Source organism: Apium graveolens, chromosome 7, assembly GCF_009905375.1.
Source record: "Apium graveolens cultivar Ventura chromosome 7, ASM990537v1, whole genome shotgun sequence".
Taxonomy (NCBI): Eukaryota; Viridiplantae; Streptophyta; class Magnoliopsida; order Apiales; family Apiaceae; genus Apium; species Apium graveolens.
The window spans coordinates 56286017-56302351 of record NC_133653.1 but is presented as its reverse complement, the minus strand read 5'-3'; the positions used below and the strand labels follow the sequence as shown (position 1 = coordinate 56302351).

Below are 16335 nucleotides of genomic sequence, written 5' to 3'. Positions count from 1 at the left end.
ACCGCTTTCCACATTCTTAGTCATTGATACAATTTAGCTTGAAAGTGCAGAATCTCTTCCTGGTCATTGATACAACAGAGCTTGAAAGTGCAGAATCTAGAAGTGAATCGGAAAAAAAAATGTCACAAGGAAGATTTTAAAGTATTATCTAGAAGTGAATCGGAAAAAAAAATGTCACAAGGAAGATTTTAAAGTATCATGTGGAATTAGATGGCTGTTTCCGTTTAGGAAACCAGTTATATCATGTTAACTCTAAGATGTGAATTCCAAGCAATAGCCTATTAGAAAACCTTAATTGGCTTTCTGAATTAAAAAAAATGTCTGGGAAACTTTTGAAAAACTGGAGGTGTTTATAGCAGCTAATGAACATTTGGTTATGAGTGAATGATTCTTATTAGTACCCTGCCATGGAAATCAGAATCCTCGTGTACATGTGTAATTACTAATTACAGAAGAACTGATACAGCAGCAGAAAGATGGTGTCCCAACATAATAGTGGATTCAGTATTATAATCTAATTATACTTCTGTACTCACTCTTATACTATAATGTGCATTTGTACTTCTTAAACAGATTCGAAACAATTGATTGTATGAGATGTCTAGCAAGAAATTTTCATCACACAGTTGATACAGAAAGCTATAGCGTCTATAGATTCAAATCCATTGATTGTATGAGCTGTCTATCTTCATTTTCCAGTTGATAGAGCGTCGATAAAGGATCATAATAAGTGCTGCAATCCATATCGTATCATCATATACCTGATAACTGAATTTTGTTGCATGTACTGTGTCACAGACTCACGTGTAACTCCCTGACACTCATACTTCGTGTATGCATCCACATTAATTATAAATTCGCCACTTCGTAAATAATCTCTCGATAGAAGATGATGCATACAACTTCAGCACTATTGTTAGTTAGTATAATGTGCATGGTTCTTGATCAAATCAACAGATCACATTAATAAAGTAAAATTGAGATTTTGAAACTTCATGTTTTGTGTATTAAACAAACATATAGGGCTTCTTAAACGCAAAGGAAGCATCGAGAAGAGTGATAACTGATAACCGTGTGATCTTTCTCGATCTTCTACACTCCCGTAAACTGAAATTTGGAGAAATCTGGGATGAAGTGATTCTAAAGCAAAACATAAAACACAGTAATTGTATAAGTTTTCCAAGTGTGTTAAGATATCAATAAGCTGACTTCGATTATTATGTGCTGCGGAATATGGTGCATGTAGAAAAGGTTAAAAGTGTCTGAAGAGTCCTTGGCGACTGACTATATAAGCAACAACATTTGAATAGGCTACAATTTTTGGGACTTTGAGTGCATTCGGCAACCTAACTTAAGTCAACTTTACTACTTTGCATCTTGAAATTTGATTGCTTATTGCGCCAATGCCTAACAGTTAACAAACGCCACACATAATACAATACTTTGCATTTTAATTCGAGATAATGTTTCCATGTACATGCAATATTTATTTTGAATAATATAATATCAGCTTTTTCTCACACGTTAAGGTTTTAGAAATTTTGATTATTTAATAATTTAAGTGATCAATAGACCCCATTTATTAGAGACACTGTCATCATGAGTCCGGCATGTGCTCTCTATGTTATTACCCTCAAAGTCTTCTTCCATTTTTGTCAGATTCTGTAAGCTCATTTCTCTCGTTTTCTCTCTTTTAAAATTAGCCTAGAAAACGTGACTTGTATAAATAACCAAGAGCACCCTATAGAGATATCAATCTCTCTCTCTCTCTTGAAAATGTCTGATCATACTTCAACATGGCACTCGGCTATCACAAAGCTACGTTTCTTTACTCAAATCCGACGGTTCTTGAACCTCAAGAGCTCCATCACGCTACATGAACCGTCTGATCCGTCAAATATTATGTCAGAAGTTGCATACATAAAGGATCAAGAAGAAGAAAAGAAAGAACAAGAGATGGTGGTCCTACAAACCGCAGTAAAAAAACTTCACTTTGGTAGCTGCGAAGAGATGGAAATGGCTGCTAAAGATATTAAAAAACTCGCCGAGGAAGGGCTGAATAGGCGAAAATTCATGGCGGAGCTAGGCGTGATCCCGCCACTAGTTGCAATGGCTGGATCAGAAGTGGTGGCCAGACAGAGGCTGGCAGTTGAAGCGCTTATTGAACTTGCTAATGGCACTTACACGTAAGTTCTATTTCTAGTATTTTATCTGTGAAAAGTAGTAATACAAGTTCATTACAACATGTTATTACAATTCTAAAAATTAACAACTTGTAACTATAGGATGTGATTGGAGTATCTTTTATTAGAAATTCTACAATTCATGTTAATGTAGGTGAGCTCTACATAATTCTGGTATACGAAGACTCAAGTGGAATGACAACTTATTTATTATTCCATCATGTGTTTTTTTTTATTTAGGCTTATAAATTTTACAAACTGTATCTGTTTTAAGAAATCGCTAAAAAATCAAAATTAGGACATGAGGATATTAGGTGACAAGAGATAGACGCTTAGTATTTGAGCTATCCACTTGTGCCTCTCACATAACATTATATTCATTCTGCTGTAATTTAGATTTTCAACAAGTAAAGCTTTTTGTACAGCTAATTGTTTTTAGACTTCTTAACATTAAAGTAAAAAAAAAGGAAAAAGAAACATTAAATGCCTTCAAAAGAGAGGTATGGTCTCAACTTGGATTTAGATTTCAATCCACATCTGCAGAGTCTTGGTTTTTTGTGCTTGTACAAGATTCTATACTGGGTCCGCTTAACCTGACTTTTGTACCATCGTTTTCCTACCTTTCATATCTTCCCAAATGAAATTTACTGTACTCCAAATATTCCCCTTGTTTATTACTGTACTTCCAGAAGCCAGACTTTGCAAACTCTTTTCCCTGTACTGAATCAAGTGAGCTAACTTAAACTGAAGTTCCTGAAAATTTATTTTACTTTTTTCTTCAACTCCATATTTTGATGATGATTATTTTGAGTTCCGTCTGTTTTGAAATTCTAGTTGCTGTCATTGATTTGATTAAGAGTTTGATACGGTAGTTGGTAGTCAGGTCTATTTGAAGTTTTATCTTCAAACTTAATATCCAGAATGGGAGGGACATCACTATCCTCCATCCTTATTGCTTCATAAGTCATGAATATGTATGTTACTGATTTAGACTTTTTGGAGTAACAAGACAAAAAATCAAACAGAAACCTACTATAAAATACTTAGCAAATATCATTTCAAGAAATGCGAATGAGAAGCATTTCTTCAACGATCTCAGCCAAGACAAATACTAATAATTATTTAAAGGATGAACCTATAATACATGAAAAATAAGGAGCATGAGGTGCGCTGACTGTCCACTAAACTCCACAAGGATGAAGAGAACTTGTAGTTGGCTAATCACTAGTTTGGCAGACAAGTTATTTATTTAAATGCATTATCTGTCAATCATCTACTTCTTTTTATAATTCTTCTGATTTTATTATAGTTGTTAACATACAGTCTAAATTAAAAAATTATCAACATGATAAACAACAATTGTTGACCTTCCATTATAACCCTCATTTTTCAAATCTCTTACAAAGAATATTGCTGTGCTGACTTATCAATCTCATACTGTTTTTATTTCTTTGGATTTTTGTTATAGCCTCTTTCTGCATAATTGGAGAACCCCATAATTATATGTGATGTGCACATTTTTAAGATTCAAAGAAATGGGACATTGGGAACTCAAGTCAAGTCTTCACTACATTATTGCTTCTCATATGGACTTAAGTTTCAAGCTCATGGGGTTTGCATACATATTGATTTTCTTTTCATTCTTGTTGGTTTCTCAGGAACAAAGCACTAATAATGGATGCAGGAATCTTGTCAAAATTACCCGAAAATACCGGTGTTTTAGATGAAGAAACAATGCATGACTTTGCACAGCTAATCTTGTCTATATCTTCCCTAGCCAACAGCCAATTTCCAATAAACTCGTCGATGATTGTTCCTTTCGTGATCTCCATTCTAGATTCGAATTCCAGTCTTGACACAAAAGAATCATGTTTAGGTACATTATACAATCTTTCAAATATGCTAGACAATGCAAACACATTGGCTTCCAATAAAGTATTTAACATTCTCTTGAGCCTGTCTTCTGTTGGACAAACATCAGAAAAAGCTCTTGCAACCTTAGGAAACTTAGTAGTAACCTTATCGGGGAAAAAAATGTTGGAAAGCAATCCAATGGTTCCTGAGAGATTGATAGAGGTCATGACATGGGATGATAAGCCAAGAAGCCAAGAATTATCTGCTTATGTTTTGATGATTTTAGCACATCAAAGCTCGGTTCAAAGACTTAAAATGGCAAATGCAGGAATTGTTCCTATTCTTCTTGAAATGTCCTTGTTAAGTAGCCCCTTGGCACAAAAAAGAGCATTGAGATTGTTACAGTGGTTTAAAGACGAACGACAAACAAAAATGAGGCCTCATTCGGGACCTCAAACGCGAAGATTGTCCTCTGGCTCTCCGGAAAATAAAAGAGGCCTGATTGAAGGGAAGAAAGTGATGAAAAACATGGTAAAACAAAGTTTATACAAAAATATGGAATCAATGGCTCGTCGTGCTAATGGCAATGAAAGCTCTTCTAAGCTTAAGTTTTTTGTCATTAGTTCAAGTTCTAAGAGCCTGCCATATTAGATTAAACTCGATACTGACATTGGAAAACGAAGAATTTTTCCAACGAAAAAACACAAGATGGTTAACTTTATTTTATATTTTTCAATGTCTTGCTCTGTAAATTATGGGAAATAAAGCATTAATGCTAACAAGTCCTGATTCCATCCTGGAGTATTCTTGATGTGAATTTAGTTGTTTTAGGTCAAAAACGAAGAGTTCGGACTCCAGTAGTTTTAATCCTTTTCAAAACGTACTTGGACACCAATGCTGAATACTGCATTAAACGATAAACTGCTAGTAATGTAGTACTGTTTAATCTAGATATAAGATTTTTTTACTAAGTATTCCCAACACCTTCGGATTCTGAAGAATTGTGCATAAAACAATGTAATCTGCGAAAGAGGATAAAAGATGGGTACAACAACTGTACAGTAAGTCTAGATTAGAATGATAATTAATATTACATGTATAAACTTGAGGGTTTTACACACCAAGACGATCACATAACAAACTCAGAACCAAGGCTATTGAGCAATCCTAGAGGCACTTAAAAAAGTTAATAATATGTAGGAACCATAGTTGTGACTCTTACATAGTGGACGACGGTGATGAAGATGCTCCTTTATGCAGTTTCGTGTCAGTGAAAAATCCAGGTTCCTTAGGCTGAGGAAGGGAAATCTCACTAGTTAGCATTAGTACCACAGTTGCCATTGTTGGCCTATCTGCTGGATAGTGTTGCACGCATAACAACCCTATTTCAATAGCTCGGAACACTTCAATTTCATGTCCATGGCTTGACTCTGCAAGAACCTCATCTAGTAAGTCCAACATTTTGCCATCTGTATAAATTCTCCATGCCTAAAAAAATTTGCATAACAAAATTACAGTTATTAAAGCATAACATCAAGTATAACTAGAAATTTATTTAATAATGGGCTAGGCACTTACATGTCCAAGAAGATTAAGATCGGTACTGGAATGAGTATAATTATTTATTCTATTCCCACTCTATTTCTAACAGCAATACCCCAAAGCTATAGACATCGGATTTCGCTGAGAATATTCCACCAGTTGCATACTCAGGGGACATGTAACCATTGCACGAACAAATCGAATAATATATCAATTTGTGGCTCATGAAACGTTACTTTTTAAAGAATAGTTGAGATTCTTACTACGTTCCAACTACTCTAGTCGTGTTCGCTCCAGTTTCAATATCTCCACATATTCTTGCTGTCCCAAAATCTGAAATTTTTGGGTTCATGTCATGATCAAGTAGAACATTGCTGGCTTTGAGATCCCTAAGAATGATCTGCAGCCTGGAATCCTGGTGAAGATAGAGTACTCCCCTTGTGATTCCATATATGATGTCATAGCACAAATGCCAGTCAAGTCCCTTGCTTTGGTTTTTATCTGTTCAAATATTCATTAAACTTAGTACACTACAAAATGAGTACAAATCTGATGAAAGTGCAGTTGAGTATATCATTAGAAAGAGGAAAAATATACCAAAAATGAAGGAGTCTAAGCTTTTATTAGGCATGTATTCGTACACCAACATTCTTTCTCCTTCCTGCATAGAACAGCCAAGAAGCTTCACAAGGTTTCTGTGCTGAAGTTGAGCAATGCATGAAACTTCATTTTTAAACTCTTTCAACCCTTGCCTCGAATCTTTTGATAGCCTTTTTACAGCTATTTCTTTCCCCTCATCAAGCACCCCCTAAAATGTAATATCAATATGACATTGTCATTTTATGATACAAAATCAAATGGCCTTATGGAAGATATTCTGTTATGAATCGCTTTATCGTAAAAGCAAGACCACATACTATGAATGACAACAGTGCACCAAATTGCACCTCTCATTTTAATTTAAGTGAAAAGGGATATCCCTTACCATACTGCACATTTGCACTGTACTCATGCAGATAATATATCTATTTTAAGCATATAAGCAGGAATTACATTGTTCTGATGATTTTTGTTAATATGGGTGGCCTTGAGCCACTCTCTCTAAAATTAGACACATGCAGTAATGTGGTAATTTACCTTATAGACAGACCCAAAGCCACCTTCACCTAGCTTAAAGATTGTAGAGAAGCCATTGGTGGCTTTAGCTAAAGTTTTGAAATCAAAAAGTGGCAACTCTAAGTCTTCATCAACATTCAAATTTTCCCCGACATTTTTAGCATACAGCCTCGTTATCCCTGCAATTTCTACATATGAAGGCTAATGGTAAAAACTAAAATATATTGGTGGGAATCTAGGATTTTCTAGACCAAAAGAGTACCTTTGTGTACTTCTTTTTCTTCCTGATTATCCACAGGCAGACAGCAAACATCATCGTCAAAATCAACACCACTGGGATGATTATGAACCATACTTTAGATCTCCCTTCTTTAGCTGCATATTGAGCTAGAAAAAAAATGTCAATTTACTAGCTACCACGAAAAAGGGGAACAACGAATGTAGGTATCTGTAAGAGTCTTACAGATATCTAAATCACCTTAAGTGCTAACTGTGTAAGACCGCCATATGTGGTAACTGATTCGAGGTTGCAATCAGCAGTACTAAATCTGGTAGTAAATGAAGACGATTAATGTTTACCTGAATCAGAAGCAGACAATCTTATGTAAAGATTCTGTCCATCTTTATGCTCTCTAATATCAACAAGTTCATTGAACCAAAACAAGCATCCGCTTCCGCTACCTCTAATATCTGAACTAGCATAAGCTGTACACGAGCAATTCTTCAAGCACGCCCTCGTACACTCATCAAGATTCATATTCCTGTCAAACCAATAACGCTGAGTATCCGGTAATATCAACCCTGAATGCTTTACAAATCCTTCTCCACGGGAGCATTAAATATATAATCATACTGGGGTCTTTCTCTAACAATCTAAAACTTTGCTTTATCTGTAGATCTTGATAAATCGGTTTCTTCTCAGGTCTTCTCCTTTCTCACACGTGCTGAAACCCAACTTCCGTAGCGGTTGGAGTGTGGTTAACCTGCCAAGTAGGGGTCTCTGCAAAACAGAACCGGAGAGAGTTGTATCCCGCGGCAACTCCGGTGTGAGAATAAGAAATGGGCTTTCTTGAAGAAGAAGAGGGAAAAAGGAGCTATTCAAAAAATATGTGAGAGGGTGTGTATAGGTGTTTAGCAGTCAAATATTTTTCAACCTCTAAAACCCTCTTTTTGGGGCCTTTTATAGGTCCCAAGATTTAGGGTTTTTGGGGTTTTGTACCTCTTCATCCTGGCCTTTGATCATTTTTGGTTGGTGATAGGTTGGACGGTCCAGATGGACTGTGTGGTCAGGTGTCCTTTCTCCATCAGAGTTGTCTTAGGATGATTACCCGTGAACGGCTGGGATGCAATTGTTCCATTTTGGGTAACATGAGACAGTTGACTCTTTTGTCATGTGCCACGTTGCACCGGGGACCACCCTGGCTTGGGCCTGGGGTGTTATCTCTTTTGGGCCTCTGTTCTTTTATCTGGGTCTGATTACTTCTGGCCTATCATTTGCCTCCCACTCCCTTATGCGGGTTTTCCCGGATGGGAGAGTAATTGTCTTGGAAAAAGTGTCACTTCTTTGATTTATCTCATGACCCCGGGATGTCGTTGGGTACAAGTTCCCTGGCGGTGTTTGGGTAGGCCCTTTGGGTCTTGGCCTTTTGGAAAAATTGTCACGTTTCCTTTGATTTGTGGCCCATAACCCCGGGGTGTTGTTGGGTACAAGTCCCCGGGGTTGTGTTGGGGAAGGCCTTTTGGTTCTTGATACTTGAATTTTTTTTGTCATTTTTTCTTTGATTTGTGGCCCCTAACCCCGAGGTGTTGTTGTGCACTAGTCCCCGGGGTTGTGTTGGGGTAGGTCTTTTGGTTCTTGACACTTGGGCAAAATTTTGTCATTTTTCCTTTGATTTGTGGCCCCTAACCCCGGGGTGTTGTTGGGCACAAGTCCCCGGGGTTATGTTGGGGTAGGCCTTTTGGTTCTTGACACTTGGAAAAATTTTATCATTTTTCCTTTTGATTTATGGCCCCTAACCCCGGGGTGTTGCTGGGTACAAGTCCCCGGGATTGTGTTTGGGTAGGCCTGGGTGCAGATGTGACATGTGGGTACTGTTTTAGCACTTTTTCCGGAGTGTCAGGTGGCGGTTGAGCTTCTTGTACGAATGTGTGTGTAAGTATATGTATATGCACGAAACGTTACAGTTTTCCCCCCCTTTTTGCCTCAAAAGTCGCGCCTGTTAAATAATTACAGCGATGTAATCATTAACTGCAGCGGTTATTTTCTGGACGCTCAGGATTGTGCCACATGTCTTCGATCAACGGACCGGATTGCGAGGCGGTTGAGTGGGTTACTTCTCCCTTTGCGCCTATAAATACTCCACTTGTCTCATTTCTTTTCACTTTACGCAACTGCAAACACGAAAATTTTCTGCAATTTTTCTCTGAGTCAGATTTGGGAGCTTTTTCTTCGAAGCCGCCTTATTCTCCTACTTTCTTGTAAGTTTCTAAATTTTTCTTCGTTCTATTCTTTGTTTCTTCATGATTGTTTCGCAAATATTTGTAGGCTGAATTTTTAGAATGCATGTGTACCCAAGTATCTGAATCAGTTCATTCTTGTTGTGTCGAGTTTTGGTGAGTCAAACAGGTTGTTTGTTGTCTAGATTTATAGCTTTTGTTTGCGAAGAAAAAGTTGATGTTTGTAGTGAATCTGGGCTTGTGTTTTGGTTTACACATATGTGCGAATAAGGGTTTTAATCTATGCAAAACTGGGTTTGTTCTTTGCTTTTATGACTGTTCATAACATGTGTTATAGGTGTATATATGTATGTATAGGTTGTCTGATATAATTTGATATTTTGATTTTGAGGTTAACTGTTTCTGAGTAGTTTTTGTGTTTCTTTCTTTTCTTTTTCTTCCCGAAATGGCATAGACTCTGGGGTTATATGGTTAGGAGGGGTAGAAAGAAACAATTAGCTAACCTGAAACACAGACCTGACCGTCCCCACTTTAGATTTCCCGAACATTCTTCGAGTAACTCTTCCCCGGAACCAGAAAATATGCCTCCCCGTTGCCAAGCCATAGTTGAGGAGTTTCCTACCTTCCTGTTAAACCCCGGGCAGACTTTGGGTAGGAGAGACGGGTCCTGGATAGACATAGACCATTATTTTGGCTCATACAGTATGGAAGCTTGTTAACCTCATACAGTAGCCCTGCGGAGAACAGTAAGTTCAGGACCTTCTTGCTTTAGATTCTTCCAAGTAGTGATACAAACTTGATGGACGGTGCCAGCAGCAACGATCGCAACTAACTCTGAAAGAATCACAACACCCCATCCAGTCTTGACGCCACTGGACTCCTGATAATTTCCGATGAAAGTGAGCAACATAAAAAAGAGGAGAGAGCTAGTGAGCAACTCAGTGTTACTTTCCTCACACAACCACTAAACCAATCGTCAACATCCCATTCTTTATTAGATTTTGGCTGGAATCCATCCAAGCACTCGCACGCAGGTGAACTACGTAGAAAATTAGTTCCAAAATTATATAAATATATAAATTGTTAATATATTGAAACAGAGAGAAAACAAATTTAATACGTGCAGAGTTTTTTCATGTTATGCCTTACAAAATATATAGAACTGATAAAACTAACTAACAGAGCTGAAGGGCTAGTAAATAGGATCCACTCCCACATTATCTCCATCACTCCAGACTTATTCAAATACTCATAATACTGCGTAACTCCCAGCTAACCTACTCTTGGTACATATAAAACAAAATATATCTTATTTAAAACATAACTTATATAAATAACCCAAATAATTAATAACTAAATTTAAGATTATTCCAACAATCACCCCCTTAATCTTAAATTTATGTAGCACTTCTCTTCATTTTTGTGATGTACTTCTCACCGCCATCTCTTCATTTTGTGATGCACTTCTCGCCACTATCAAGTTTGATGCACTTCTCATCAAAAATAATTTTGGAGTACTTCTCTCCGGGGTGCACTTCTCACCCACAACTCTACAGGAGTGGTTTTCCCTCGATCAAATGTGCCATGTCTTCTTTGTCCATTTGGTATCTGAACCTCATGATCTAGGGCTTGTGAGTTATTTTTATACATACACCTATATATATATTATCCTTCATATTCCATGGTATCAAACAACTTCTCAGTCTCCATTCCATTATTCAAAGGAGATCATTATAATTCACGGGCTATCAAAATGAAATAATATTTGAAAGCTATGAGTTTGTGGGAAGCAATTGAGAGTGATTTTGAGCCAATCCCTATTCCACAAAATCCAACAGCAGCCCAAATCAAAAAACATGATGAAGAAGTGGCAAGAGAAGCAAATGCACTTTCATGTCTACATTCGGTTGTGTCGGAAGAGATCTTTACAACTATTATGAATTGTGATACTCCTAAAGATGCATGGACAAAAATTAAGGAAGAATTTGAAGGCAACCAACAAACCTAACTGATGCAAATTTTGAACCTCAAGAGAGAGTTTGAGATGATGAGAATGAGAAGTAATGAAGGCGTCAAGGAATATGGGAGTAGGTTGATGCCCATCGTTAACCAAATCAAATTACTTGGTGGAGACTTCTCAAGTCAAAGAGTTGTGAACAAACTTTTAGTGACTCTTCCCGAGAGGTATGAAACTAAAATTTCCTCACTTGAAGATACTAAAGATCTCTCGAAATTAAATATTTCAGAATTGATCAATTCATTCCACGCCGTGGACCAAAGTAGATCAATGAGGGAGGAAGAAATTGGAGGAAAAAATGAGGGACTCCTATTAGCTAAAGCTTCATCCTCAAAAGGCACAGGCAACAAAGTTCAATGCAACCATTGTCATAAGATGGGTCATGAAGAAAAAGACTGTTGGCACAATGGAAAGCTACAATATTTCAAATGCAAAAGATACGGGCATCTGGCAAAGAAAGAAGTGCATCAAACTTGATAGTGGTGAGAACTGCATCACAAAAATGAAGAGATGGTGGTGAGAAGTGCATCACAAAAATGAAGAGAAGTGCTTCATAATTTTAAGATAAAGGGGGTGATTGTTAGGAATAATCTTAAATTCAGTTATTGATTATTTGGGTTATTTATTTAAGTTATGATTTAAATAAGATGTGTTTTGTTTTATTTATACCAAGACTAGGTCAGCTGGGAGTTACGCAGTATCAGGAGTATTTGAATAAGTCTGGAGTGATGGAGATAATGTGGGAGTGAATCCTATTTACTAGCCCATCAGCTCTATTAGTTAGTTTTATCAGTTCTATATATTTTGTAAGGCATAGTATGAAAAATACGCTGCACGTATTAATTATGTTTTCTCTCAGTTTCAATATATTAACAAAATGAGCATTTTCTCACATAAGTTGTGTTATTCCTAGTGAACTAACAATGAGATTTACAGAAGGGGGGTTGAATGTAAATCTCAAAACTTTTTCAAGTTTTGAGCAGTTTCAAAGGCTGTGTGTTTAAGATAAACAAGTGTGTGAATTGCTTTAAGCTAATACAGATAGATATATATTCAAGCACAAAAGTACAGAACACAACAGACCTTAAAAACTTTTCTGGTGGATTTGTTGTTCCACCAGAGATGGTATTTCAAAAAATCTGTGATTCAAGAAGTTGATCACAGCTGCATCCTAGTACAAACTAGATAATTTTTCTCAAGATTTTTCTAAACAGCTCTGGAAAAATTCTATCTAATTACTAGCTGCTACTTGGTTTATATAACACCAAGTTTACAAGTGAAGACAAAGATAGAAAGTACAATAATAAAATAAGTTCTCCACTTGTTTCTTCTCCATTTTACTCCAGTGCATTGTTGACTATTGCCTCTTTATGCTAGAGTAGAACGGCTGCTTTTTCTGATGTTCCTGAAATAGGCTACCACATCTCAGTTGTCTCTGTCAACCCATGTGCCTCTGTTTGTAGGTACAACTACCACTTGTCAACTACTATTTAACAGAACATCCGTTGAAGCCTTCATCCGTTGATGGCTTTATCCGTTGATGTGTTAGCAGTTGAAGCTCTATCCGTTGATGCACTCATCCGTTGAAGGATGTTATCCGTTGAAGCTTTAGAGACATCCGTTGAAGCTTTGTTTCTCATCCGTTGAAGGTCTTTAAGTTATCCGTTGACACCATTTCATTTATACAAAATTACAAGGCATGAAATATTTATAATTGGCCTTCCTATCTGCATATCCTTTAGTAGTCAACATGACTTATAATTTCCCTCAACATTTAAGAATTATATCTCAAATTCAGAGACTGAAATGTGCTACAACACTAGACTTATTTCTAAGTAAAGCTACACCATCAACGGATAGCCAAAGTGGTCTTATCCGTTGAGGCTACAAACACTAGATTTCTACTTAAGTGTTTTGTTAAACATATCATCAAACTAATGCACATATATTCCTAACAATCTCCCCCTATTTATGTCTATAAGAATTGTAGACATAAATTCAAGATTAACTTGATTAACTGAAACTAAGTAGAAATTTAAAAGTGTTGCAAAAGTGTATGTACTAGAAGGTAATTGAAGATTTACAGTGTTTCCAAGGGTGCTCCTCTAGCCTGAGCAAATCATCTTTTTCTTCTTTGATCCCTGGTTTTCTTTCCTAGCCCTTTGTCATTTTCCTCAATTTGGAGTTGGAGTTGTCTGAAGAATTCAGCTTCATCTTCATCACTGATATCCAACTTAGATTGCATTTCTTTGAGAGTTTCATTGCTGGCAATCTTGAGTTGGTCTTCAAGTCTGAAAAATCTTCTGACTCCTTTATCATCTCTGAATTCCATCAACCAATGAGGTGATTTGTGAATTGTAGTTCCCCTTTCTTGAATGAGTAAGGTTCTGGGCAAAGCATTGGGCTCCCTCCAAGTTTTCCTTATGTTGGCAATCTTGTTGAGAATTTCAGTCTTGGCAGTCCTGATAAAGCCAGAATCCTTTTATATGGCTGAAAAGACTCTGATCAAGATAGAGTAGCCTTCATTCAGAATCCTGTAGAGAGGCCATGTTCTTTCCCCAGCTCCTTTGTATCTGAACACCAATCTCTCTGGTAGCTGTCTGTAAGCAGCAATTCCCCTTACATCCTCCAGCTCATCCAGATAGAGTTCAATGTCTGAAATTTCTTTTATGTCACAGATGTGAACATAATCATCTTTAGAAATGGGTGGCTTAGGGTTAGGTTTGTGTTTTTGAGTGAATTTCTTAGAGTTTAGGGGAGGTGTAGATTTGGATTTTCTTTTCTGTTTCTTTGGTAGTGGAAGAGTGGTTAAAAAGGTAGGCAAATTGATGGTGTCCCAATCAATAGGTTCCTCTTTTGGGATGATTGGTTCACCATGGATGTTTATAGTGGGATCAGCAACAAAGGGTTCAGGTATGGAAGGTAGAGATTTAGTTTCTTCAGTGTTGCCTTCACTCCTTCTATGTGCCTTGGCCTTTCTTCTGTTTCCCTTCTGCCATTTCTCTTTTTCCTCCATGCTTTCACCAAATATACTCCCAAAAACCTCATCTAAGTTTGCAATCTTGTCTTCACCCCTGACTTCAATTCCTTTCTCATTTTCAACTAGACTTGACTTTAGCTTTTGTTCAAGCTTTGCTTGTGCTCTTTTGTCAGCCTTGAGTTTTTCAGCTTCTTTCTTTAACCTTTTGGTTTCTTCCCTCTTGGCTATTGAGAATTTGGGATGTCCTTGCATCACACATATGCTCTTTCCCTCTCTAAAGATAATAGCCATGTTTCTCCTTACTGCCTCATCCATGGTCTCCTTGTTTTTTATGATGCTAGTACTCAAAACTTTGTCTTCATCAGGCTTTGGAAGAGAAAAGTCCACTTCTTTCATCTGAGCAAAGTCTAGAGGGTTCTTTGTGGAGTCCTTGCTGGATCTGGTGTTGGGCTTAAGAACCATAGGTTTTAGATTCTTGAAAGAAGTCTCTCCAACCTTATTTCTCCTTTCTGGCTTGTGCTCCATATTGATTGGTTCAACCTTTGTGCTATGTTTCACAGATATTGATTTATCTTGTGTTGAGCCAAACAGCTGTTGCATCCTTTCATCAATTCTCCTCCTTTGCTCTTTCACTTGAATTTCAGCTGCTGCTAGCTGGATTAAATCAATTCCATCAGGCTTTCCTTTGATTTGAATGATTGGAGAAGTAGTGATGGCAGGAACTAGCACTTTAGATATTTGGATTTTTGTAGCTGGCTCTCCTTCCCCTTCCCTTTTACTCTCCCCCTTTTTGTTATCATCAAGGAGAGGGGTCAAGCCCTGTGCTTTTGCCAGCTGCATAAGTAGATTTGTTTGAGATTGTTGGTTGTGAAGAATGGTGGCCACAGAATCTTCAATAACTTGAACTCTGTCTTCCAATTTGGCCAGCCTCTTTTCAGTATGTGATTCCTTTTTCAATCTCAACAAAATATCCTGCATTGTACCAAAGGGCATGACTGAATCCAATTTTTCAGAATTGTAGGATTTCAAGTCAGCAATATCCTTTCTGAGTTCATCCACACTCAGATTCTGTCTTACTTGCTGCAACTTCATGAGATGCAGTGAGTCCAAGTGAGCTGTAAGGATAGCCTTTGTACCAGCATGAGAAGTTTTCTGAATGGCCTGTTTGATAGAACTGATTTGTTTGACTAAGGAGACATTGAATTTCCCTGTTGTAGACTCCTTTGTGAAGGCCCATTCAGGTAGATTTGGAATAGAACTAGGGCCTTCATCTCCCCCTAAGTTCATGCTTCCATCAGAAGAAACAAAGTCATCATCATCAGAATTTACTCCAAATTCTTCAAATGACTCACCAGCTGTTGAAGGCATCTTGTTAATAGCAGTTTTGTCCCTTTGAAGAGATGCTGTTGTATGTACTAGATATAGTGTCTTTTCTGCCTCCACATTGCCCTGTGCAGCCAATACTTGATAGGCTGAAACAGGATGAGTAAAAGTGTCAGCATCCAAGGAAATGTTATCAATTACAGCTTTGTAATGTTGCTGAAATTGTCTTTCCTTTTCAGCATCATTCACAATCATTGACTCACTAGCAATGGCTGGATCCATCCTTATATCTGATGTACCTGCTTTTCTCTCATTTTCTCTATGTTCTTGCATCAGGGGCTCCCCCTGGCTCACACAACTCACTCCCTCACCTTCACCTACTAAGGTGGTACTCCTCTCACTTACTTTTGCCATGCTGGAAGAAATAGCATGCATATTTGAGCTCTCAATCTCTCCTTTTGCCTGGGAGCAACCCAGCCTCTCACTCAAATTGTCACTCCCTTCCCTCAGTCCTAGAAGTGATTGTACAGTAATCAAGTCTTCTACACTTGGAATTGTTTCAGTTGTGTGTGTAGAGACTATCAACGGATGAGGAATAGCCGTTGAAGGTGAAACTGATGGTATCAACGGATAACTGCTGTTAAGCTTATCCGTTGAAGAACAACCACTTGTCAACGGATGAGTGATATCCGTTGAAGAAGGAAAAGAAGTCGAAATTGAAAGTGATATAACTGTTGAATCTGTGTAGATTGATATGAGTTTTGGTGACACAGATCCTTCAATTACATCTGAAAGAATTTGCGGGTGATCCAACAAATCATCTAAAAGATGACGATCACCTGTATTTGAGTGGGGCTCCTCCC

The 16335-nt window shown here is 37.5% G+C and overlaps 2 protein-coding genes across 7 annotated transcripts; one reads left to right on the top strand and one right to left on the bottom strand.

The window, feature by feature from the left end:
- The first annotated feature begins 1663 nt into the window (after positions 1-1663).
- Positions 1664-4825, top strand: LOC141672578 (U-box domain-containing protein 45-like). The gene is made up of 2 exons (XM_074479208.1): positions 1664-2186; positions 3842-4825. The coding sequence occupies exons 1-2, from the start codon at positions 1777-1779 to the stop codon at positions 4686-4688; spliced, it is 1257 nt and encodes a 418-aa protein (XP_074335309.1). The 5' UTR covers positions 1664-1776; the 3' UTR covers positions 4689-4825.
- Positions 4826-5103: 278 nt separating this feature from the next.
- Positions 5104-7691, bottom strand: LOC141670962 (G-type lectin S-receptor-like serine/threonine-protein kinase At4g27290). Of its 6 annotated transcripts, none has more exons than XM_074477026.1 (7): positions 7275-7691; positions 6958-7082; positions 6717-6883; positions 6177-6240; positions 5843-6080; positions 5616-5720; positions 5104-5525 (listed from the first exon to the last, which is right to left on the bottom strand). In XM_074477026.1, the coding sequence occupies exons 2-6, from the start codon at positions 7046-7048 to the stop codon at positions 5702-5704; spliced, it is 579 nt and encodes a 192-aa protein (XP_074333127.1). In that variant the 5' UTR covers positions 7049-7082; positions 7275-7691; the 3' UTR covers positions 5104-5525; positions 5616-5701. The 6 variants fall into 6 exon arrangements, with proteins under 6 accessions (XP_074333127.1, XP_074333125.1, XP_074333123.1 ...); XM_074477024.1 differs by having other exon boundaries at positions 6177-6387; positions 6717-6874; positions 7275-7683; XM_074477022.1 differs by having other exon boundaries at positions 6177-6387; positions 6958-7070; positions 7275-7683.
- Positions 7692-16335: the final 8644 nt, after the last annotated feature.

Bases quoted from the DNA above. Each gene is read 5' to 3' on its own strand.
- LOC141672578 (XM_074479208.1), top strand. From the start codon at position 1,777: ATGTCTGATCATACTTCAACATGGCACTCGGCTATCACAAAGCTACGT. The intron at 2,187-3,841 runs GTAAGTTCTATT...TTGGTTTCTCAG, and splicing joins CTTGCTAATGGCACTTACAC to GAACAAAGCACTAATAATGG.
- LOC141670962 (XM_074477022.1), bottom strand. From the start codon at position 7,048: ATGGTTCATAATCATCCCAGTGGTGTTGATTTTGACGATGATGTTTGC. The intron at 6,884-6,957 runs GTACTCTTTTGG...CTTCATATGTAG, and splicing joins AGAAAAAGAAGTACACAAAG to AAATTGCAGGGATAACGAGG. The intron at 6,388-6,716 runs GTAAATTACCAC...ATTACATTTTAG, and splicing joins GCTTTGGGTCTGTCTATAAG to GGGGTGCTTGATGAGGGGAA.